The sequence below is a fragment of the Rattus norvegicus genome, chromosome 4 (genome assembly GCF_021556685.1).
Source record: "Rattus norvegicus strain SHRSP/BbbUtx chromosome 4, alternate assembly SHRSP_T2T, whole genome shotgun sequence".
In the NCBI taxonomy this organism is placed as follows: domain Eukaryota; kingdom Metazoa; phylum Chordata; class Mammalia; order Rodentia; family Muridae; genus Rattus; species Rattus norvegicus.
In genome coordinates this window covers 151,159,688-151,186,268 of record NC_141537.1, presented here as the reverse complement: position 1 = coordinate 151,186,268, position 26,581 = coordinate 151,159,688, and the positions used below count along the sequence as shown (strand labels likewise).

At 39.2% G+C, this 26,581-nt stretch overlaps 1 protein-coding gene across 8 annotated transcripts in view; it reads left to right on the top strand.

The window, feature by feature from the left end:
- The window catches only part of Tmcc1 (transmembrane and coiled-coil domain family 1), a 174,982-nt gene that overhangs the window by 69,241 nt on the left and 79,160 nt on the right, over nucleotides 1–26,581 (top strand). For 3 of the 8 annotated variants that reach the window (XM_087657608.1, XM_087657609.1, XM_087657611.1), the window contains one exon: nucleotides 6,925–7,056. In XM_087657608.1, the coding sequence (XP_087513734.1) occupies nucleotides 6,925–7,056 (132 nt within the window). 8 annotated transcript variants of the gene reach the window in all.

Below are 26,581 nucleotides of genomic sequence, written 5' to 3'. Positions count from 1 at the left end.
AACATCTCCTAGATGAACCAAAATGATCTAGCATAGTGTGGGCATTTCACTTAATTCTTCTATTTGTTCTTTAGCTGATTGATATTTCCAGTAATGTGCCATTTGATTTTACTTTTGAATGATTAATTATTTCAAAAATTCATAAAGTAAAAAATTTTTAAAATGAGATTTTGCCTCCAACCATATCTTTATATGGAGATCAAAAACCCTACGTTCGAAAGTATCATGTTTGTGGGGTTTTTTTAATTCTTTTTACTTATGTAAACATATACAATTTTTAGCTTTTATTACATGAAAGAAAACAAATAAGGCAATGCTTATTATAATATTGTCAACCTTAACTTCCAGACATACTCTGGATAGGCTCCACTTAGTTCAGGTTTCATATTTTCATTTCAAGGCAGTTAGAGAACCCCTCCTTCCCTTTCTCCTTTCCTGTCTTTCTGGTAGTGCATTCTGGAACTGAGATTACAGGACAGGTGTGCATCATCATGCTGAACACTCAGAGTATCTCACATACCATCAACCATGATGATTTCTTTTTCTTTCTTACCAAATTTCCTTCCCATTCCATCTGAGAGCTTTCCTTTGTTATATTTAAATTTTTCATATGGTGAAAACTTAGAAACTATGCGCAGTTGTGCCTTGAGTTTGTCCATAAAGGGGATACTAAGGATTGGTGTCAAGGTCCTTCCCAGTTTTGTCGTTGATTTGCTGAGAACAATCTTAACTGTTTAAAGCAACTAACAATATTTTAGACCACGAGTGCCCTTTCCACATTTTATAGTGTCCTGTTTTTGCTATCAGTTTGATGTCAGCAAAAGAAACCTTGCAATTATAGCTATTCTTTAAAAATATAGATTATTGATAATAACTTGAATTTTCAGTAAAAACTATTTCTTAAGTCATTTATTGAATTTACTGATTTTTTTGGTTGCATGTTATATAGTGGTATACCTGACTTCCTTAAGCTTTCTGTAAATATAAAAGAAATATATAAAAGAAAAAGGATCTTTTATCTCTATACTGGATAGATTAAAGTCATTTACAAGTATTCTTTATAAAAGGCTGGGGAGGAGGTAGCTCAGTGCATTTGCTCTGCAAGCATAAAGACCTGAGCTAGAATTCCCAGCCCTTGCATTAGAAACCCAGGAATGACTAGGTGCTTCTGTAATCCCAGGACTGAAGCAAAAACAGATGTCGATCATGAAAACTCACTTGTCTTCCATTATAACCGGAGCTGTGAGCCTCAGGTTGACTAGGAGACCTGTCTGAAAGGACATAAAATGGAGAGTGGTAGAATATAATCTGGTATTCTCTCTTCTGGCCTCCAGATAGACATGTGTACTCACACACCCATGTGCATGTAATACACACACACACGGGTGGTGTTGCTAAATCATATTATGTTTATTTTACTACAATAAAAATTTTGTTGTGGCCAGGCAGTGGTGGTGCCGCCTTTAATCCTAGTGCTTAGGAGGCAGAGGCAGGCAGATCTCTGTGAGCTGTAAGACAGCCTGCTCTACATAGTTCTAGGACAGCCAAGACTACACAAAGAAACTGTATCTCAAAAAAAAAGAAAAAGAAAAGAATTGTGTGTTATGCAGGCTGTGCGTGTATGTGAAGGTCATAGGACAAACCATGGAAGTCAGTTCTCTCCTCTACCACATGTGTGGGTCCCAAGGTTCAAACTCAGGATTGTTTTAAGGCTTGGCAACAAATATCTATATCTATACCTATACATACATATGAACATACATATATATAATTATATATATATTAAACCTGCCTTCTCAATGATAAACACTGTGGGTACAGCAAGTGATACAGTATTATGTGATTACAACTTCAAATATATAGGTTGGGAGTCAGTATTGGGTGGATGCTTTCAAGCAGTAGACATGCAGCATCTCTTTTTGTGTTCCTTTCATTTAAATTGTCCTGTTACTCTACAGACCACTGAACTTTTTAGTTGGAAATTAAATACTTTGCATTTGTATTTTACTAGAAGGTAAATGTTGCATTTTCCTGCTAATCACTGACCTGTATTTTAGGCGGCTTAAATCAGATAGTGCTGTGATTGGTTGCTGTGCACATATCACTATGCATTCTGGAACTTGACCACATCAGCTGTAATAGATAACTTACTTCTAATGTATTACAAAAGCCAAATAGGAAGACTGATGGCATTCTGATGCAGGAAACGAGACCTTTAACAAGATAAATGCTGAGCATACACCTGTGGTGGGGGTAAAGCATGTTTTTCATATGCAGATGCATTGGGGAGTAGTATATACTAAAGTCGAAATCTAATTTAGATATGTATGCAGTATTGCCTTGAAGTGCTTTGGTAATGGAGATAACAGCTTAAAAGTTTAAAATAATAATAAATTATTGACCATGTAAAGGTTTTGCTCCCCAAGAAGGTTGTTGAGTATCCTCAGAAGTGTGCTAGGTTTTGTTAGTTGAGTTGTGTATTAGTTTCTTGGGAGAGTGGAACTATGAAATGAATAGGTAGGGGCTGGAATGTGTACCTGAGCATTAAGTTTGAAGGCCGGTATACAGACACTTGAAAGTGCCTTGGAACTCTCCAGGGACTGTAGTAATTGGAGTACTAAGAGTGGTGGTCGTGTGAGTCTTAGTGTGTGTGGGCCTGTCTGTATTTGTATGTATGTTCTCATGCATGAAGTCAGCTCTCCCCATCCAGTTTGTACATCCTGGGGATAGAACTCAGGTTGTCAGGCTTAGCAGCAAGCACATTTAGCCACTGAGACATCACTCTATCCCTGATGGAATTTTATATTCAGAATTTATACTGGCATTTTAGAAAGATGTGCCCCCTTTTTTCCATTTTCTTTTCTTTTGTATACTAATAAGCTGTAAGCTGTCTTTGAATTGGTAGCAGTGTTGTCCTCTTACTAGAGGACCTGAGAGATGTGGGTGTGAAGATATCTTACACATTGAGAAGAAAATTCCAGATTCATTCAATGAAAACTACCACCAGTGATTTTACATAACAATAATGCTTGAGACTTGATGTCCTTGAAGTTCTTCTAGCCCCAAGGTGGGCACAGATGCCTCCTCTTTGTGTACAACACAGAAATCTGCAGTAGCGAACCACAAACTCCAAAAAAAAGTATTAACTGTAGGATTCCGGAAGCAGATGCTGTGAACTGAAGAAAAAAGTAGTCACACACTTTAACTGTTCCAGGAGCTGCATGTGTGATGCATTCTGATTTTGTTTTTATTTTAGTTTACATAAGAACATCTTCATTTTTTTTCTCTACGCTAAATACTCTGGACTTAGTTAGGACTTAATTTCTTTTATATACAGTGACCTATAAAAGGTATTACTGCAAAATATGCAGAGTAAGAATAAAACCATGAAGACAACATTGACTTTGTATAGCACAGGAAATCTCTACTAAACTTCAGACTTTTCCATCCTGTGTTTTTTATGAAGTAGGACCCTTGCCTTTCCTTGCTGAAAATAGGACATTTGCCAAAACAAGAGTCTGAAATACAAAAGTAGACAATAAAAAGTACCTCATAGCTTCCCCTTGTACTTAATAATAGTTGTTCTAAAGTTCTTTGTCACTGCAGTTAAGTAAACATGTGACTTTGAGGACAGCTGTGCTTATGACTACTGCCAACACAGATGTAGGCTATGTGACTTTGAATAAGCCATTTGACTCTAAGATTTGATTTGGATTCCTTACTAATATGAAATTACATGATTTTGCTGTTTGCTGAAATTTTTGGTTATACACACCCAGGAAAACACCTATCCAGAGAAACCCAATTGTATATAGTAGTTGTTAATGAAAGCAAGTTAGTTCATGGCCTTAGTGTCTAGGCTTAGTGTTCTGTGGGCTCTAGATAATTTAAAATAGGCAAGCTCAATGGAAATGCTAGATTCTAGACACTGAGAAAATACACACTTTTCTCATCCATTCCTTTCAGAAGATCAGAAATCTCTTTATAAAAACAAAAGTCTTTTGGAAGCTTACCTCATCAAACAGATTTTTCTTCATCTGACGGTATATTAGAACTCAATTACTTTTTTTAATGTTTTTTAAGAGCAGGCTCTCTCATTCTTTTTTTTTAATTTGTTTTTAATTTATATGAGTACACAGTAGCTGTCTTCAGAAACACCAGAAGACAACACCGAATCTCATTACAGATGGTTGTGAGCCACCATGTGGTTACTGGGAATTGAACTCAGGACCTCTGGAAGAGCAGTTAGTGCTCCTAACCGCTGAGCCATCTCTCCAGCCCAGGCTCTCTCATTCTTAAGGAAGAAAAAAATCTTACCAGACTGCATGACAGGTAGATGTGTAAAACCATACCCCCTTCTGAGGGTGGACCTGAGATTAAATACCTTTTGCAGGAAAGAGTGTCTGGGAAGGAAAGCGTATTGGTTAAGCCCTCCAGGCCTTTAGGTACCTCATTAGCATGGAAGTCTGTCTTGAGCCTATGTGACTACAGGTCCCTTACATGTGAAGGGGCTTGGGGCACTGCCCTTACATGACTGATGACCACAATCTATGCGGGGCTACGACTAGTGACAGGCCTAGTGCCCCAAGCAGGCAAAGCTCCTACTGTCCTTCAGGGTCTCTGGGGCTTTTAAAGCCTTAGCTCAACCTGGGACCATGTTACCTTTCACGGTCCTCCATGTGGACATATGTAAATGTAAAAATGTAATGTAAAAATGTGGTTCTATATCATTTTTTTCTGAGACTCTAGGTCAGCTTGAAGGAGTGGGCTTTAAAAGACAGGTATGCAAAGAGCCAGTGGTAGAGAAGGAAACAGCATTATAACCTCGTCAGTCTAAATGATAGCGTGAATTTCATATTTTGCACTATCCCTTGAATTTGGAAATGTTACATATCCAACTTATCCACATATGAATAAATGTGGTACTGGGAATAAACTGTCCTCAATGATAAGAATAATGTGACCAATGAAATGTATACTGACTGATGTTGGGTCCAGAAAATGTTGTATACTAATGTTGGTAGAGCCAGGTCTGCAGTTTGCATACCAGAATAAAGATTTTGGAGTCTTAACCATTGATCCATCTTTCCTGCCCTATATTTTTTGTTTTAGGCTACTTGATCTGTGAAAGTCAAAAAAATTTAGGATACAAATCTTTAGTATAAAGACTTTGTGTATATTCTTTCTATAATTTTTAATTAATTATCATTTTGATTATATTTATCATATTAAGGAATCAAGTGCTATATAAATTAAATTACCACAAATAGTACTGCTCACATCTTTTTATAATACATTACTATAAAACTGTAGTGAAATAATACAGATGATGAAAATAGAAGCTGGAGAAAAAGAGTTTAAGATTAAGGACCCAAAATACTACTTCGTATTATAGTTGTTACTAAAAAGAAAATGACATTAAGAGAATTTGTTGACTTTAACAAACTCGTAGAAAATTGTGTTTAAATACAAGAGACTTTAGTTTTGCAATGATGCCAATGGATTTCTTAGAAGTAAAATTTAACAGAGGACTTGTGGTGGTTTGAATAGGAATGGCCCCCATAGACTCATGTGTTTGAATGCTTGGCTCATAATGAATGACACTATTTGGAGGTATGGCCTTGATGGAGTAGGTGTGGTTTTGTTGAAAAAGTGTGTCACTCTGGAGGTGGGCTTTGAGGTCTCATATGTTCAAATTATGCCCAGTATGACACACACTCACTTCTGCTGCTCGCAAATCAAAATGAAGAGAGCTCTCAGCTCCTTCTCCAGCACCATTTCTGCCTACATGATGATAAAGCCAGCCCCAATTAAGTATTTTCCTTTATAAGAGTTGCCATGGCCATGGTGTCTCTTCACATCAATAAGACCCTAAAACAGGATTTTAAGCTGGAAACCATGTATTGCTATCTAGAATCTGGGAACATGTTCCCTCTCATGTCTCTTGCTGCTGCTAGGAATGCTGCCTGTGTGGTCACTTGCTGAACTCTGACTGATGCTCAGATTAAGTCAGCTAACTGTTTATCACCAGATTCTCAGAAGCAAAACACACACAAAAAGCAAGATAGAAAGCTGGCTATAGCAGTGTATACCTATAATATCAGCACTGAGGGGCTGAAACTATAGGTTTGCCATGAGTTCAAGGACAACCTGCACTACAGAATTAAGTTCCTATCTCAAACCAAACAGAAAAGTAAAACTAAAAAACAAAAACTTCTTAGGATGGTCATGACCTCTTTTGATAATTTTCTTAAAGAATGTATAGTACTTTGGAAAGGAAATTATACCCTCTAACAATGTTACTGTGCTTCAAGAACTGTGGAATTCAGCCTGTAGTGAGGACAGAAAGGGTGGAGCATCCTTAGCGTGGCTTCAGTGAGGCAGCCAGCACAGGCACATAGGCACATTACAAAGGGATACATAACTGTGCTTATGACCTCCTGCTTCAATTCTACACTCTTTCAGCATTAATGTTAAATTTGTATGGGTCGGGGTCTCTCGCTCGCTCACACACACACGCATGTACACACACACATACACACACACACACACACAAGAAAGGGTTTGTGTCATTGTGGGACTGTCGAGAAGTCAAGGCAACAGAAGCTTGATGCATCTGTAGTTAGGAAGAAGAGAGTAAGCAAATAAATGGACACATCTGCCTTATTTTTTTTTACTTGCAAACTCCAGTCTATTAATACGTCATAATAAGTAAATGATGTGAGAATTTTCAGATTCTAAATGTTATAGTTTGCTGTTAAAACATATCAGCTTAGCAGGATGTATCTTGTTTACTGTATGCTTGCTAAACATGTTTGCCTGGCAGAAGCCTTTAGCCCTGCTGCTCAGCATGATATAGACAAAAGAACTAATAGTCTGTTAGAGAAGAACAAAAGAAAAGCAAGAAAAATCATTTTTCTTTAGCTAGAGTATTTCCCTGGACCCTTGGTGGCTGGAGTTAAGGCAGAATCCCAGAAGTCAAAGCAAGTCAATGGGAAGCAGTATATGTTAGAAGAGGAGGCATCTGCTTGGGCCCTGGACTACATGGCATGCAAGGTAGGGGATCAGCTGCATTTTTCTTTCTAAACTGTCCAAGTTTAGGAAAGGCCAGGAGTCTTGCTCTGGAATAAGTCCAAGGATCTTGTTTTAAGTGAGAAGGCATGTTTGTGGGCCTTCTGAGTCAGACCTGGGAGTTGGAGCTTACTTGCTATGATGGTTTGAGTGAGTGTAACCCCCCCACAAAGGTTCATATGTTTATATATTTGGTCACCACTTAGTGGAACTATGAAAGATTAGGTGTAGTCTTGTTGGAGGAGTGTCTTTGGCTTTGAGGTTTCAAAAGACTTTCATCATTTCCAGTGTACTCTACCTTCTGTTTGCAGATCACAATGTGAGCTCTGAGCTCCCTGTCTATGCCTGTTGCTATGCCTTTGCTCCACCATTATAAATTCTAACCCTCTGTAAACATTCTTTCTTTTATAAGTAGCCTTAGACATGATGTTTCATCACAGAAATAGAAAAGAAACTAATAAATAGCCTTGCACCAAAGTAAGTCTGGTGAGTTACTTTAAGTCATTTCAGGGCTTCATGCACTTTAAGTCATTTCAGGGCTTCATGCACTTTGCTAAAATCAACCTAGAGTCTTGGGGAAGCCTTGAGGTAGAACCTGTCTGTGAATTTCCCGTAAAGAACGACATTATTTTTAGAATTAACATGCACTCTTAGATCACAGTGTTCCCCTGGGAAGATGCTGAAGTTGTCCATGGCTGTGTGTGTCATATTAATCTCCCATCAGTGAAAGGGGTACGCTTTGACAGTATTAATTTCCCATCAGAGAAAGGGGTATGTATGCTTTGACAGTAGTGGGAGTGAGTCAGGGTGTCTGGTGTCCTGAGTGCTGTGAGGGCTGCAGTTGGGACTGAGAGTTGTTCTGTCAGGTTGTGCCATTGCTTAAATAGTTTTGCACTAATACTTTCTGGTTAATTTTTATATCCTAGCATAGTTCTCCCCAGCACATGGTGAGGATCTAAAAGATGCATTTAGTATCTGACTTCATGTTTGCTTCACCTGAGTGCCAAACTGCCTTTACTAGTGAGAAATCTCCTCTGTGGCACTAAGGGTTTGCTACACTTTTCTAGTTTTCTTCTTTTTTTTTTTTCCCTGCTCTTTCTTTTACCCTCCCCCTTCTGCTCATTCTTTAAATATTCATGTGAATTTCATCAGAATTTCCTGTTTCAGAGATTTTTATTAGTTGTCCCTGTACTTCCCGTGGGCACTAATCATTTCAACAATTTGTTGTTCCCATATGGAAGATGTCTAAATCAGTGTCTCCAATGGAGAACTTTCTTCTGAGCTAAGCTTTATTTCTGCTTATTTTATTATTTATTAACTCACTTAGCATACGTTAATTGAAAATTGTACCATCTGTACAAGGTATGAAACCATTAGGTCACTGTTCTCAGGTAGGCTAAAGTGAATAATCAAAGTAGATAACAGATAGCAATAAATGGTACAAGATCCTAGATCAGGGCAATAAAGGATTAATGATAGAGATGTGAGGGCAAAGATCAGGGTTTCCATTCAGGGGAGAAGACATAATGAAAGTGGGACAACTCCTTTGTTTGTTTGTTTGTTTGTTTGTTTGTTTGTTTGTTATTTTTACACTCCAGATTTTATTCCCCTCCCAGTCCACCCCCCAACTGTTCCACATCCCATACCTTCTACCCCCAACCCCTATGTCTCCATGAGGATGTCCCCACCAGACCTCTAAATTTCCTGGGCCCTCCAGTCTCTTGAGGGTTAGGTGCATCTTCTCTGACTGAACCCAGACCCTTGAATCCTCTGCTGGATATGCGTTGGAGGCCTCCTCCCAGCTGGTGTACGCTGCCAGGTTGGTGATCCAGTGTCTGAGAGATGTCAGGAGTCCAGGTTAATTGAGACTGCTGGTCCTCCTACAAGTTTGCCCTCCTCCTCAGCTTCCTCCAGCTTTTCCCTAATTCAACCAGAGGGTCAGCAGCTTCTGTTCATTGGTTGTGTGCACGTATCTGCATCTGAGTCTTTCAGCTCCTTGTTGGGACAACTCCTTTATGGAAAGCTGAGGAGAAACTGTGCATAATGTTAGTGAGCCCTAGCCAAAGCACCTGATAGACAGGAAAGTGTCCATAGGAGGTATAGAATTAGGAGCAATTATAGGGAGTTTGATTCACTTTAAACTTTAGTAGGGTGATGTGGCTCAGTTATTATTTACCAAGTATATGTCCCCTGTGTTCAGTTTCCATTATCAAGACATACTTACTTAACTTGCATGCATGTATGCATGCATGCATACATACATACATACATACATACATACATACATACATACATACATATCCATATGAAAGTCCTTTAAAGGTTTAAACAGAGAATAACATGGGATTTATACTTTTAAGAGATCACTCTGACCACAGGGTGGAGTCCACAGAAGGAGATGGCAATGCCTTGCCATAGGGGACAATGAAGATGTAGGACCTATGAGGAACTCAGTGGATAAATGTGAGAAATAAAAGGATGAGCCAGTTACCTGCTTGACAATTGGCTGAACTCATTTTTCCCTCCCCTTTTCTTCCTGCACCTACCGTTCCAGGTATTTGACTGCTTTAATTTGGGTCTGCAGTCAGTTATGCTCCCTGCTTCCCAAGTTATATGTCCTAACCAGGGTCTAAAGTAACTGCCATGCTGAGACTTGGCTATCAGCTGTGGGCCTCCTGAGTCATGCTGCAACCTTTAAGTAATATAGGCTTGTCTGAGGACACACCCTTAAGGGAGATGGTAAAATTCTAGTTTCTTCCTCTCTCACTGTCATATGCTCATGTCATGACCACAACCATGCCATGAACTAAAACCTCTGAAACTGTGACAGGTCTGCTTTTGTAAGTTGATTATCTCAAGCACTTGTGACAATGACAGAAAGCTAAGTTCGTGCCTTCCTGTGTATCACCTGCTGTGTGTGCTGTTGCTCAAGACAGACACTAAGCATTGTCTTCTGTATCTTCTCCCCATATACCCTGTACGTCAGCAGAAGTCATCACTTCTGCTTCGTGAATACTTCCATAATACCACATTTCTAGGTGCCCATGCATCTGCCCTAGTGTCCTTCTAACTAGCTGGCCCCCTAGCCCCTATGTCTTTTCCTGTATTTGTTGAAAATGATTCGGAAAGATTTAATTATTGTACTTCTGTGCTGAAATTCTTGGCTTATCCCTGAGGATCACATTGAAAGTTGTAACGTGATCTAGAAAGGTTCTTAGGGCCTAGTCCCATGTACTTTTTTTTTTTTTTTTTTTTTTTTTTTTTTTTTTTTTTTTGTCAGCCTTCTAGTCCATGTTTATACCAGCTCACAGAGCTCCTCCTGTTTACTTGTCAGTTAGTCCTGGTCTAGCTGTTCTGTGCTTTGCCTACTTTTCCTAGCCCTCTCAACTCACTCCCTTGCTGGCCACTCTCTACCTTGCATTCCTAACAAACAAGCAAACCTACAAAAGTTCTGATTGTCCTCTGGCCTCTCTTAATCATTCCGACCAATCTACCTTAGGTTAATTCCTCTGCTCCCTCCAAGAAATATCCCACTGTTTTGATTCGCCTTTGTTTTCTACCAAATGAGAACTTTTTGAGGCAGAGACAGCAGCAGGAGCTGCTGCTGCTGCTGCTCCTCCTCTTACTCTTACTCTTCTTCCTCCTCCTCTTCCTTCTCCCAACATATTTTTATTGATTATTTGGGAATTTCACATAATATACCCCAGTCAGGCTCAGCTTCTTAATTTATATGTTGAAGGGGAGCTATAGGAAGAAAGGGATTGTACAATCCAAGGATAGTGACACGTGTAATCCTAAAACTCTGGAGACAGAGTCAAGAGAACTGGCAAGTTCAAGACCACTCTAATCTACATGACAAGTTCCAGGCCTGCCAGAGCTACATAGAGGGACTATCTTTAAAAACCAAAGCAACACTGACAACAAAAAAGAAAAGTGGTTCATTAATTGAACATGCACGGCATGATATTTTTATAGAAAACTGCAGAGTGCATAGATTGCTTGAGTAAACTGATCAACTAAAGAAAGAAACTTTTAAATGTCTGGATATGGCCACAACATTTGTTATTACAGAAGCTAAGAACTGTTCAGCACATAGTCCTCCTTCTCCTTAGGAAGCCCTGCCTATACACATAGCATCTTTGTGGTGCCTGCATAGCAGCTGAAAGGAGACAAACCTCTTTTTTTTCCTTGTGTCAGTTTGTCAACTTGGTAGTGTTGAGCTTACTGACAGGTGGGAGGAGGGGGTGTTCTGCTTTGTTTTGTTTTTTCAGTATCACTTTGTACCCTGAGTTTGGGGTGTGCCTTTTTTTTTCTTTCCATTTTTGTTTAATTTAACCTTTATAAGTATATAGAACATTTACATGATTCTGAGATTAATTCTACAAAATAGCATATTTAATAGTCTAGATGCTTTCCTTATCCCTATACTTCTTACTATCAGTAACTTTATTTTTTCCCTAGTCTTGATTTCCATTTTGTTCTTGATTCCATTTTCTATCTTGATTTCTATTTGGCTCCTTGTTCCTCAACTCCCACCTCTCCCAAAAGGTTTCCTTTGAAAGTTGTAGATTTTAATATACTTGTTTTCTTATGATTTAATTTATTCTGAGGTCTCATGACCCTTTTCCTTTTTTAAGACTGAGTGCTTCTTTCATGTGTAGTGGTATAGACTTGTTTTCAGACTTTTATTTTCACAAGTACAGATGCACTTGGCTCACTTACTTATTTTATTTCTTTAATATTTTTACTCATTCATTTTTATTGTTTGAGATAGGGTCTTCCTACGTAGCTCTGGCTAACCTAGAAGTTGCTCTGTATAACAGGCTGGTCGCAAAACTATTTGACATGTGAGTTCCTTCATACTGAGTACTGAGGTCACCAAAGATATATACTCTTATCATTTTTAATTACACGTATGTATCTCTGGACTATGTGCACATTAAGTACAAGTACCTGCTGAGGCCAGAGACTGGATCTACCTGGAGCTAGAGTTATAACTTGTGGCTCACCATCTGGGTGCTGAGAACAAAATTCAGGTCATCTGCAAGAGCAGCAAAAGCTCTAAGTCACTGAGCCAGCTGTCTGACATGTTTTTTTCTCTTTTCATAATCTTTGCTAGTTTATCTTTGGATTACTTGCCGGGAGTAATTTTGCTAGGTTCTGTGTTGCTTCTGTCAAAGAAGGGAATATTTTTTATCCTATCAGCTATTTCTGAGGGCAATTTGTAGCTTTTAATTTTGTCAACCTGATAAGCCAGAAATAGTATTTCACTGTAATTTTAATCTATTTCATTTCATTGTGAGCATTTCTGAGTATCTTTTCATATCTTGAAAGCTGTTTGTATTCTGCTTAACTGTTTGGAACTTGTTTTGGAGATCAGGCTGGTCTCAAACTCAGAAACTCAAGATCTACCCGCCTTTGCCACGCAAATGCTGGAATTAAAGACATGCAGCAGCAGCGCCCTGTGGTTTTGGTTTTTTATTTGATTGCTTATTTTTATCTAATTTTTAATTTTTTGTGTATGAACGTTTTATCTGCATTTATGTCTCTGTACCACATTCGTGCCTGGTGCTATGGAGGCCAAAAAAGGATTTTAGGCCCGAGATTGTAGTTATAGATGGTTGTGGGCTGCCAATCTGAGTGCTGAAAATTAAACCTGGGTACTCTGAAAGACCAGCCAGTGCTCTTAACTATCAGGCCACCTCTCCAGCACTATTTTATTTTATTTTATTTGTGGAGATAGGGTCTCTCTCTCTGTATCCTAGTCTAACTTAAAACATAAAGAATATTCTGTATCAGTATCCTTGAGTACTAGGATTCTAGGCACCTGTCATTATGCCTAGATTTTTAACAGTGTGTGTTAATTCTACATAAAAATGAATTTCATTATTACATTTTCACACTTGTGAAGAATATACTTTGATCATATTCCCTTCTCCTGATACTTTTTCCTATCCTTCCTCCCCACTCCATTAGTTCCCTTCTTCTTTTCAGAGTCTACCTTCTACTTTTTACTTTGATTTTTTTCCCCCCACATTCTGTGGTTGAGAGAATGCATATTACAGTTGTATTTCTGAATCTGGCTAGGTACATTCACTTAACATAATTAATGATCCTGGAAGTCATTCGTTTACCCACAAATGTCATGATTTTGTTCTTTCCCACAAAACAAAATTTAATTTTAAACTTTTTTTAAGATTTATTTATTTATTATATATAAGTACACTGCAGCTATCTTCAGACACACCAGAAGAAGGCATCAGATCCCATCACAGATGGTTGTGAGCCACCATGTGGTTCCTGGGTTTTGAACTCAGGACCTCTGGAAGAGCAGTCAGTGCTCTTAACCTCTGAGCCATCTCTCCAGCCCCAAAATTTCATTTTATCTATACCACATTTTCTTTATCCATCGTCAGAACCTAAACTCATTCTTTAACTTAGCTTGTGGGAACTGTATTGCAGTGGGTATGAGGTGTCTCTGTACATACTGGCTTGGATTCCTTTGGCTGTGTACTTGTAGTCATGTCTTGTCTGTTTTATACATGATCTCTGTTCCATGCACTGACTTATATTCCTACCAACAGTATAAAGCTACCCCTTCTCTCCAGTCCTGACCAGCACCAACACTTGTTGGTTTTTGTTTTCTTGTAGTGACTATTCTGACTAAAAGATAATGTAAAATCTTAGTTTTGATTTGTATGGTCCTGATAGCTAAAGATTTTGAGCTTTTACCTAGTTATCTGTCATGTGTTTTCCTAACTGACTTCATTAATTACCTAAGGATAATGCCAATAATGTTTCTGTTGATCCATCACTTTAATCTCTATTAAAATAATGATCATGACTGTTTAGGGGACCAAACACTGAATTTTGGTTTTAACCTAACTTTACTTAGACTTTTCTTCAGGTGGACAGACATCTTTTGCAAAAGGCCATACAGGATCCACGAACCCACATCATAATGTATTTCCTGTAGTATGATGTTTCATGGATGAAAATTTAGAATTGAAATCTGTACTGCAGGAAGATTTTGATAGTGTTTCAAGTATTATACCAACCAATCTTTTATCATGTAAATATATCTACACTTGAAATTTTTGCTTTTTTATTTAATTGCATAGGAGAGGTTATTACAGAATCCCTTGGAGCTTCAAATGGCTGTCCTAGAAAAGTTAGTATTGTTGTGATTAAAAAAAAAATAAATGACCAAAGCATCTTGGGGAGAAACTTTACTGCTCATCATGGAAGGAAGTCAGGGCAGGAACCTGGGCACAGGAGCTGGTGCAGAGGCCATGGAGGGGTGCTGTACTGCCTTCCTTAGCCTGAGCTGGCTGGCTTAGAGAACCCAGAACCACCAGCCAGGGATGGCACTACCACAATGGGCTAGGCCCTCCTCATCAATCACTAATTAAGAAAATACCTTACAGACTTGCCTAGAGTCCAATCTCATGGAGGCATTTTCTTGATTGAGGTCATTCTCTCTTGCTGACGTTGTCAGTTTGTAGGTTCTAAGTAAATACAGGCAGTCTTCCAGTCCTGCTGACAATCTTTATCTAAGTAAATACAGGCAGTCTTCCAGTCCTGCTGACAATCTTTATCTTCATACTCTTTATACCTGTTAACAAAAGAATTCAAGAGCAAAAAGAAAAGACCTTAAAGCTTACATAATTCATCCCTTTGTTAATAGATACATAAACCCAGATACTGGGAATGCAAGAATAGAAAAGCTATACACAAATAAATAGCCAGGTTATAGCCTACTCTTATTTTCTCTTGTGCGATATATTAATTTCATTTGAAACTGTAGTATACAGCCTTAACACAGACCCGTGTTCTTCTCTAAAGTTAGTTCTCAAGTTGTATTTGAAACAGATAAGGAGTAAATGGTGTAAGTTTCTCAGGACAGAGGACAGTAAGAAAGGAAAACAACAAACTGAATCAGTGGAGTTTACAATGAGTGAAAACAAATACCCAGATCTAGTTGCTTAAGTCATGTCTTATTAGGCATTTCTCACCAAACTTGTTTATAAAAAACTCATGGACCTACTAAAGTCTTTATGCTTAAATATGTGGACAGTAAAAACTGATTGTCGGGGCTGGGGAACATGGTTGGTTCAGTGGTTAAGAAAACTTGATGCTCTTGCAGAGGACACAGGTTTCATTTGTAGCACCAACATCGGGCAGCTCACAACCTCCTGTAATTAAGGGATATGATTGCTCTGTGAAGGTCTCTAAGGATACCTACACAAACAGGGAGCACATATGTATACTCAGGAGTGCACACAATAAATCTGTAAAAATTTTAGACTCCACCTCTCACCAGACCATGATTATAGGTAGGTTTAGCAGTTAAAAATGTAGATGAGAAATACCCAATTTAATAAGAATGAAAAAATAAAAAATAAATAAAAACTGCTTGCTGTGTAACCCAGATCTTGATTCCCAGAACCCTCAATGGAAGGAGAAAAATGACTTCTAAGTTGTCCTCTGACCTCTAAACATACACCACAGAGCTTTGCCTCCTCCTCCTTCTCTCATAATAAATAAAATTTAAAAATTAAAACAGTGGTCATCAGAGATTAAAGTGTTTAATTAAATACCTTGTTGATAGTCATAAGGGAAATTGGTCTGAAGTTCTCTTTCTTTGTTGGGTCTTTGTGTGGTTTAGGTATAAGAGTAATTGTGGCTTCATAGAAGTAATTGGGTAGCTCTCCGTCTGTTTCAATTTTGTGGAATAGTTTGGACAGTACTAGTATGAGGACTTCTATGAAGGTCTGATACAATTCTGCACTAAACCCATTTGATCCTAGGCTCTTTTTGGTTGGGAGACTTTTAATAACTGCTTCTATTTCTTTAGGAGTTATGTGATTGTTTAGATGGTTTATCTGATCCTGATTTAACTTTGGTAACTGGTATTTGTATAGAAAATTGCACATTTCCTCCAGATTTTCCAGTTTTGTTGAATATAGACTTTTGTAGTAAGATCTGATGTTTTTTTTAATTTCCTCAGATTCTGCTGTTATGTCTCCCTTTTCATGTCTGATTTTGTTAATTTGGACACACTCTCTGTGACCTCTGGTTAGTCTGTTTAAGGTTTTATCTATCTTGTTGATTTTTCTCAAAGAACCAGCTCCTGGTTTTGTAGATTCTTTGTATAGTCCTTTACGTTTCTACTTGGTTGATTTCAGCCCCGAGTTTGATTATTTCCTGCCTTCTACTCCTCTTGGGTGTATTTGCTTCTTTTTGTTCTGGAGCTTTGAGGTGTGCTGTTTGGAGGCACTCAGAGCCATTAGTTTTCCTCTTAGTGCTGCTTTCATTGTGTCCCATAAGTTTGGGAATGTTGTACCTTCGTTTTCATTAAATTCTAAGAGGTCTTTAATTTCTTTATTTCTTCCTTGACCAAGTTATCATTGAGTAGAGATTCAACTTCCATGTATATGTGGGCTTTCTGTCATTTTTGTTGTTTTTGAAGACCAGCCGTAGTGCGTGGTGATCTGATAGGATGCATGGGATTATTTCAATCTCCTTGTATCTAACTGAGGCCTGTTTTGTGACCAATTATATGGTCAGTTTTGGAGAAGGTACCATGAGGTGCTGAGAAGAGGGTATATTCTTTTGTTTTAGGATGAAATTTCCTATAAATACCTGTTTAAATTCATTTGGTTCATAATTTCTATTCGTTTCTCTATGTCTTTGTTTTATTTGTTTCTATGATCTGTCCAATGATGAGAGTGGGGTGTTGAAATCTCCTACCATTATTGTATGAAATGTGATATGTGCTTTGAGCTTTAGTAAGGTTTCTTTTATGTATGTAGGTGCCCTTGCATTTGGAGCATAGATATTTAGGATTGAGAGCTCATCTTGGTGTACTTTTTTTTTTTTTTTTTAATGAATATGAAGTGTCCTTCCTTATCTCTTTTGATGACTTTTGGTTGAATGTCGATTTTATTCGATATTAGAATGGCTCTTCCATCTTGTTTCTTCAGACCATTTGCTTGGAAAGTTATTTTCCAGCCTTTTACTCTGGGGTAGTGTCTGTGTCTTTGTCATTGAGGTGTGTTTCCTGTAGGCAGCAAAATGCTGGGTCCCCTTTACATATCCAGTCTGTTAGTCTATATTTTTTTATTGGGGAATTGAGTCCATTGATGTTAAAGAGATATTAAAGAATAGTGATTGTTGTTTCCTGTTACTCTTGTTAGAGGTGGAATTATGTTTGTGTGGCTATCTTTTGGTTTCGATGCAAAGAGATTACTTTCTTGGTTTTTCTAGGATGTAGTTTCCCTCCTTATGTTGGATTTTCCATCTATTATCTTTTGTAGGGCTGGATTTGTGAAAAGATATTATGTAAATTTGGTTTTGTCATGGAATATCTTGGTTTCTCCATCTATGATAATTGAGAATTTTGCTGGAAATAGTAGCCTGGACTGGCATTTGTGTTCTCTTAGGGTCTGTATGACATCTGCTGAGGATCTTTTGACTTTCCTGTTCTCTGGTAAGAAGTCTGGTGTAATTTTGATAGGTCTGCCTTTATATGTTACTTGACCTTACTGCTTTTTAAATTCTTTGTTTTGTACGTTCGATGTTTCAAAATATATATAATATAATAGTCAATATTATATGACAGGAGGAATTTCCTTTCTGGTCCAATCTATTTGGAGTTCTGTAGGCTTCTTGTGTGTTTATGGGCATCTCTTTCTTTAGGTTAGGGAAGTTTTCTTGTATGATTTTGTTGAAGATATTTACTGACCCTTTAAGTTGGGAGTCTTCTCTTCTATACCTATTATCCTTAGGTTTGATCTTCTCATTGTGTCCTGGATTTCCTGGATGTTTTGGGTTAGGCGCTTTTTGAGTTTTACAGTATCTTTGATGGTTGTGTTGATGTTTTCTATAGTATCTTAGGTACTGAGCTTCTCTCTTCTGTCTCTTGTATTCTGTTGGTGATACTTGCATCTATGACTCCTGATCTCTTCACTAGATTTTCTGTCTCCAGTGTTGTCTCCCTTTGTGCTTTCTTTATTGTGTCTATTTCCATTTTTAAATCCTGGATGGTTTTGTTCACTTCCTTCACCTGTTTGGTTGTGTTTTCCTCTAATTCTTTAAGGGATTTTTGCGTTTCATCATTAAGGGCTTCTACTTGTTAACTTATGTTGTTCTGTATTTCTTAAAGGGAGTTATTTATGTCCTTCTTAAAGTCCTCTATCATCATCATAAGATGTGTTTTTAAATCCAAATCTTGCTTTTCTGGTGTGTTTGGATATCCAGTCTTTGCTTTGGTGGGAGACCTGGGCTCTGATGATGCCTAGTAGTTTTAGTTTCTGTTGCTTAGATTCCTTCGCTTGCCTCTTGCCATCAGGTTGTCTCTGATGTTAGCTTGTCTTGCTGTCTCTGACAGTGGCTTGACCCTCCTGTAGGCCTGTTTTCTTTCACCGGATCTTGGAACAAAGAGGAGCTCCTGGGTTTGTGTGACCTGAAGCCTCCAGGCACTTTGCTTGGAGGCAGAAGAGTTGGTCCTACCTCTGCTCTCAGGTGTGTAGGTGCTCCTGGTGTCTGGCTTTCAGCTCTCTGTGCAGGCAGAAGCCTTAAGGGTCCTGCCCCTGACTACTCCTAGGTCCCTGTCCCCTGAGGACACAGATGACACTAGGCAGTTTCCTCTTGGGTCAGGAATGTGGGCAGAAAGTAGTTGTCTCCTCTGATTTCTCAAGATTGTCAGCACTTCTGAGGTCAGCCCTGATTTTAATTATTTCCTGCCTTCTCCTCCGGTGTGCTTGCTCCTGCTGCTGCTGCTGCTGCTGCTGCTGCTGCTGCTGCTGCTGCTGCTGCTGCTGCTGCTGCTGCTGCTGCCGAGGTCACCACCCCCTCCTCTTCCTCTTTTTCCTCCTCTCCCTCTTTTTCCTCCTCCTCCTCCCCGTCCTACTCCTCCTCCTTTTCTATTTTTGTTTTAGCTGTTATAAAATTATTTATTTCCTGTGTTTTCTTAGAAGTAGTTATCTTCCTTATATTGGAGTTTCCTTCTAGTATTTTCTATAGGGCTGGATTTGTAGATAGATATTGTTCAAATTTGGATTTGTCTTGAAATATTTTTTTCCACCTCTATTGTGGTTGAAAGTTTTGCTGGGTATAGTAGTCAGGGTTAGTATCTGTGGGGTTTTTTTGTTGTTGTTGTTGTTGTTGGTTTTTTTTTTTTTTTTTTTTTATTAACTTGAGTATTTCTTATATACATTTCGAGTGTTATTCCCTTTCCCGGTTTCCGGGCAAACATCCCCCTCCCCCCTCCCCTTCCTTATGGGTGTTCCCCTCCCAACCCTCCCACCATTGCCGCCCTCCCCCCATAGTCTAGTTCACTGGGGGTTCAGTCTTAGCAGGACCCAGGGCTTCCCCTTCCACTGGTGCTCTTACTAGGATATTCATTGCTACCTATGGGGTCAGAGTCCAGGGTCAGTCCATGTATAGTCTTTAGGTAGTGGCTTAGTCCCTGGAAGCTCTGGTTGCTTGGCATTGTTGTACTTTTGGGGTCTCGAGCCCCTTCAAGCTCTTCCAGTTCTTTCTCTGATTCCTTCAATAGGGGACCTATTCTCAGTTCAGTGGTTTGCTGCTGGCATTCGCCTCTGTATTTGCTGTATTCTGGCTGTGTCTCTCAGGAGCGATCTACATCCGGCTCCTGTCGGTCTGCACTTCTTTGCTTCATCCATCATTTGTGGTTATTACCACTCCCATCAGTATGTAACTGAGGGTGACAATTTACTATTTTGGGAAGTGTGATGGTTTCTGTCTTGTCGCTCAAGAAGGCCCTTGTGGGGTAACAAGCTGATGCACAAAAGAAAGTCCTCTTCATGTTCCTTTTGGACCATGTTGGGAAGAGTGTATAGAAAGTTACTCTTCTTTCTGGGGAAAACCAGTCAGCGATTCACTTTGTTGGTGTGTTAGTGATGGACAGCATTTCTGAAATAGTTACCTTGGAATCACATCCAAACACGTTAAAGCTAGGTCTGGAAGCCATAGGTATGTCTTTTAGTGACATGTGGTCAGCATATGCTCTAGGTGCAATCTTGACAGCATGGGCAGATGCTGTACGTCCGTCCCACTGCAGTGTGGAGTAGGCATGGCACACTGAGCTGAACACAAGTCCCTGGGTAGGTCCCTACAGGAAGCCCCTGAGCTGCTTCCCTGTCTCTGAATGACAGAGATGAAAGTCTCCTCCACGCGCCATTCCAGGAAGCAGGCTTTTGTGTGCCACAAGAGGGAGCTCCTCGTCTAAGGTATGAATTGCTTCTTTATTTGCTGGCATTTGATGTGTTTCGTTTGAGCTTATTATGTAGCCCTGACCAGGAACTGTGTAGTCCAGGCTAGCCTCAAGATCACAAGAGATCCACCTGCCTCTGCCTCCCAAGTGCTGTGATTAAAAGGCGTGACCCACCACGGCCAGCTTTTGCTGGTATTTACATATATAGAAAAAAAAATGAGCTCACTGTGTTTTTAAGTGTAATTTTACTGTGATACTTTGAATATTGGAAAAGGTTCAGAATAGGGGGCAGAAAGGAGGCAGAACATGGCTGACACAGAGGCAGGCCACCCTATTGAAAAGAATAGTCTCAGGCATCTCCCTTCACTTTGGTTCCTCCTTATGTGCTTTTCTCTGAAGTGTTTGTGGCAGTTTAAGCACCACCCCAATTGAGTCAGCCTGTCCTGATCTCCATTACAGTGCTGTGCCTGGGAAGCGGACATGAGAGCATTCTTTCTTTCTTTTTTTTTTTATTAACTTGAGTATTTCTTATATACATTTCGAGTGTTATTCCCTTTCCCGATTTCCGGGCAAACATCCCCCTCCCCCCTCCAATTCCTTATGGGTTTTCCCCTCCCAACCCTCCCCCCATTGCCGCCCTCCCCCCCACAGTCTAGTTCACTGGGGGTTCAGTCTTAGCAGGACCCAGGGCTTCCCCTTCCACTGGTGATCTTACTAGGATATTCATTGATACCTATAAGGTCAGAGTCCAGGGTCAGGCCATGTATAGTCTTTAGGTAGTGGCTTAGTCCCTGGAAGATCTGGTTGCTTGGCATTGTTGTACTTTTTGGGTCTCGAGCCCCTTCAAGCTCTTCCAGTTCTTTCTCTGATTCCTTCAATAGGGGACCTATTCTCAGTTCAGTGGTTTGCTGCTGGCATTCGCCTCTGTATTTGCTGTATTCTGGCTGTGTCTCTCAGGAGAGATCTACATCCGGCTCCTGTCGGTCTGCACTTCTTTGCTTCATCCATCTTGTCTAATTGGGTGGCTGTATATGTATGGGCCACATGTGGGGCAGGCTCTGAATGGGTGTTCCTTCAGTCTCTGTTTTAATCTTTGCCTCTCCCTTCCCTGCCAAGGGTATTCTTTTTCCTCATTTAAAGAAGGAGTGAAGCATTCACATTTTGATCATCCGTCTTGAGTTTCGTTTGTTCTAGGGATCTAGGGTAGTTCAAGCATTTGGGCTAATAGCCACTTATCAATGAGTGCATACCATGTATGTCTTTCTGTGATTGGGTTAGCTCACTCAGGATGATATTTTCCAGTTCCAACCATTTGCCTACGAATTTCATAAACTCGTTGTTTTTGATAGCTGAGTAATATTCCATTGTGTAGATGTACCACATTTTCTGTATCCATTCCTCTGTTGAAGGGCATCTGGGTTCTTTCCAGTTTCTGGCTATTATAAATAAGGCTGCAATGAACATAGTGTAGAACGTGTCTCTTTTATATGTTGAGGCATCTTTTGGGTATATGCCCAAGAGAGGTATAGCTGGATCCTCAGGCAGTTCAATGTCCAATTTTCTGAGGAACCTCCATACTGATTTCCAGAATGGTTGTACCAGTCTGCAATCCCACCAACAATGGAGGAGTGTTCCTCTTTCTCCACATCCTCGCCAGCATCTGCTGTCACCTGAGTTTTTGATCTTAGCCATTCTCACTGGTGTGAGGTGAAATCTCAGGGTTGTTTTGATTTGCATTTCCCTTATGACTAAAGATGTTGAACATTTCTTTAGGTGTTTCTCAGCCATCCGGCATTCCCCAGCTGTGAATTCTTTGTTTAGCTCTGAACCCCATTTTTTAATAGGGTTATTTGTTTCCCTGCGGTCTAACTTCTTGAGTCTTTGTATATTTTGGATATAAGGCCTCTATCTGTTGTAGGATTGGTAAAGATCTTTTCCCAATCTGTTGGTTGCCGTTTTGTCCTAACCAGTGTCCTTTGCCTTACAGAAGCTTTGCAGTTTTATGAGATCCCATTTGCCGATTCTTGATCTTAGAGCGTAAGCCATTGGTGTTTTGTTGAGGAAATTTTTTCCAGTGCCCATGTGTTCCAGATGCTTCCCTAGTTTTTCTTCTATTAGTTTGAGTGTGTCTGGTTTGATGTGGAGGTCCTTGATCCACTTGGACTTAAGCTTTGTACAGGGTGATAAGCATGGATCGATCTGCATTCTTCTACATGCTGACCTCCAGTTGAACCAGCACCATTTGCTGAAAATGCTATCTTTTTTCCACTGGATGGTTTTGGCTCCTTTGTCAAAAATCAAGTGACCATAGGTGTGTGGGTTCATTTCTGGGTCTTCAATTCTATTCCATTGGTCTATCTGTCTGTCTCTGTACCAATACCATGCAGTTTTTATCACTATTGCTCTGTAATACTGCTTGAGTTCAGGGATAGTGATTCCCCCTGAAGTCCTTTTATTGTTGAGGATAGCTTTAGCTATCCTGGGTTTTTTGTTATTCCAGATGAATTTGCAAATTGTTCTGTCTAACTCTTTGAAGAATTGGATTGGTATTTTGATGGGGATTGCATTGAATCTGTAGATTGCTTTTGGTAAAATGGCCATTTTTACTATATTAATCCTGCCAATCCATGAGCATGGGAGATCTTTCCATCTTCTGAGGTCTTCTTCAATTTCTTTCCTCAGTGTCTTGAAGTTCTTATTGTACAGATCTTTTACTTGCTTGGTTAAAGTCACACCGAGGTCTTTATATTATTTGGGTCTATTATGAAGGGTGTCGTTTCCCTAATTTCTTTCTCGGCTTGTTTCTCTTTTGTATAGAGGAAGGCAACTGATTTATTTGAGTTAATTTTATACCCAGCCACTTTGCTGAAGTTGTTTATCAGCTTTAGTAGTTCTCTGGTGGAACTTTTGGGATCACTTAAATATACTATCATATCATCTGCAAATAGTGATATTTTGACCTCTTCTTTTCCGATCTGTATCCCTTTGATCTCCTTTTGTTGTCTGATTGCTCTGGCTAGAACTTCAAGAACTATATTGAATAAGTAGGGAGAGAGTGGGCAGCCTTGTCTAGTCCCTGATTTTAGTGGGATTGCTTCAAGTTTCTCTCCATTTAGTTTAATGTTAGCAACTGGTTTGCTGTATATGGCTTTTACTATGTTTAGGTATGGGCCTTGAATTCCTATTCTTTCCAGGACTTTTATCATGAAGGGGTGTTGAATTTTGTCAAATGCTTTCTCAGCATCTAATGAAATGATCATGTGGTTCTGTTCTTTCAGTTTGTTTATATAATGGATCACGTTGATGGTTTTCCGTATATTAAACCATCCCTGCATGCCTGGGATGAAGCCTACTTGATCATGGTGGATGATTGTTTTGATGTGCTCTTGAATTCGGTTTGCCAGAATTTTATTGAGTATTTTTGCGTCGATATTCATAAGGGAAATTGGTCTGAAGTTCTCTTTCTTTGTTGTGTCTTTGTGTGGTTTAGGTATAAGAGTAATTGTAGATTCGTAGAAGGAATTCGGTAGGGCTCCATCTGTTTCAATTTTGTGGAATAGTTTGGATAATATTGGTATGAGGTCTTCTATGAAGGTTTGATAGAATTCTGCACTAAACCCATCTGGACCTGGGCTCTTTTTGGTTGGGAGACCTTTAATGACTGCTTCTATTTCCTTAGGAGTTATGGGGTTGTTTAACTGGTTTATCTGTTCCTGATTTAACTTTGATACCTGGTATCTGTCTAGGAAATAGTCCATTTCCTGAAGATTTTCAAATTTTGTTGAATATAGGTTTTTATAGTAAGATCTGATGATTTTTTGAATTTCCTCTGAATCTGTAGTTATGTCTCCCTTTTCATTTCTGATTTTGTTAATTTGGACGCACTCTCTGTGTCCTCTCGTTAGTCTGGCTAAGGGTTTATCTATCTTGTTGATTTTCTCAAAGAACCAACTTTTGGTCCTGTTGATTCTTTCTATGGTCCTTTTTGTTTCTACTTGGTTGATTTCAGCTCTGAGTTTGATTATTTCCTGCCTTCTACTCCTCCTGGGTGTATTTGCTTCTTTTTGTTCTAGAGCTTTTAGGTGTGCTGTCAAGCTGCTGACATATGCTCTTTCCTGTTTCTTTCTGCAGGCACTCAGCGCTATGAGTTTTCCTCTTAGCACAGCTTTCATTGTGTCCCATAAGTTTGAGTATGTTGTATCTTCATTTTCATTAAATTCTAAAAAGTTTTTAATTTCTTTCTTTATTTCTTCCTTGACCAGGTTATCATTGAGTAGAGCATTGTTCAATTTCCAAGTATATGTGGGCATTCTTCCCTTATTGTTATTGAAGACCAGTTTTAGGCCGTGGTGGTCCGATAGCACGCATGGGATTATTTCTATCTTTCTGTACCTGTTGAGGCCCGTTTTTTGACCAATTATATGGTCAATTTTGGAGAAAGTACCATGAGGAGCTGAGAAGAAGGTATATCCTTTTGCTTTAGGATAGAATGTTCTATAAATATCCGTTAAGTCCATTTGGCTCATGACTTCTCTTAGTCTGTCGACATCACTGTTTAATTTCTGTTTCCATGATCTGTCCATTGATGAGAGTGGGGTGTTGAAATCTCCCACTATTATTGTGTGAGGTGCAATGTGTGTTTTGAGCTTTAGTAAGGTTTCTTTTACGTATGTAGGTGCCCTTGTATTTGGGGCATAGATATTTAGGATTGAGAGTTCATCTTGGTGGATTTTTCCTTTGATGAATATGAAGTGTCCTTCCTTATCTTTTTTGATGACTTTTAGTTGGAAATTGATTTTATTTGATATTAGAATGGCTACTCCAGCTTGCTTCTTCTGACCATTTGCTTGGAAAGTTGTTTTCCAGCCTTTCACTCTGAGGTAGTGTCTGTCTTTGTCTCTGAGGTGTGTTTCCTGTAGGCAGCAGAATGCAGGGTCCTCGTTGCGTATCCAGTTTGTTAATCTATGTCTTTTTATTGGGGAGTTGAGGCCATTGATATTGAGAGATATTAAGGAATAGTGATTATTGTTTCCCTTTATATTCATATTTGGATGTGAGGTTATGTTTGTGTGCTTTCATTCTCTTTGTTTTGTTGCCAAGACGATTAGTTTCTTGCTTCTTCTAGGGTATAGCTTGCCTCCTTATGTTGGGCTTTACCATTTATTATCCTTTGTAGTGCTGGATTTGTAGAAAGATATTGTGTAAATTTGGTTTTGTCATGGAATATCTTGGTTTCTCCATCAATGTTAATTGAGAGTTTTGCTGGATACAGTAACCTGGGCTGGCATTTGTGTTCTCTTAGGGTCTGTATGACATCAGTCCAGGATCTTCTGGCCTTCATAGTTTCTGGCGAGAAGTCTGGTGTGATTCTGATAGGTCTCCCTTTATATGTTACTTGACCTTTTTCCCTTACTGCTTTTAATATTCTTTCTTTATTTTGTGCGTTTGGTGTTTTGACAATTATGTGACGGGAGGTGTTTCTTTTCTGGTCCAATCTATTTGGAGTTCTGTAGGCTTCTTGTATGCCTATGGGTATCTCTTTTTTTAGGTTAGGGAAGTTTTCTTCTATGATTTTGTTGAAGATATTTACTGGTCCTTTGAGCTGGGAGTCTTCACTCTCTTCTATACCTATTATCCTTAGGTTTGATCTTCTCATTGAGTCCTGGATTTCCTGTATGTTTTGGACCAGTAGCTTTTTCCGCTTTACATTATCTTTGACAGTTGAGTCAATGATTTCTATGGAATCTTCTGCTCCTCAGATTCTCTCTTCCATCTCTTGTATTCTGTTGGTGAAGCTTGTATCTACAGCTCCTTGTCTCTTCTTTTGGTTTTCTATATCCAGGGTTGTTTCCATGTGTTCTTTCTTGATTGCTTCTATTTCCATTTTTAATTCCTTCATCTGTTTGATTGTGTTTTCCTGGAATTCTTTCAGGGATTTTTGCCATTCCTCTCTGTAGGCCTCTACTTGTTTATTAATGATTTCCTGTGTTTCCCTAAGTGTGTTCATGTCTTTCTTGAAGTCCTCCAGCATCATGATCAAATATGATTTTGAAACTAGATCTTGCTTTTCTGGTGTGTTTGGATATTCCATGTTTGTTTTGGCGGGAGAATTGGGCTCCGATGATGGCATGCAGTCTTGGTTTCTGTTGCTTGGGTTCCTGCGCTTGCCTCTCGCCATCAGATTATCTCTAGTGTTACTTTGTTCTGCTATTTCTGACAGTGGCTAGACTGACCTATAAGCCTGTGTGTCAGGAGTGCTGTAGACCTGTT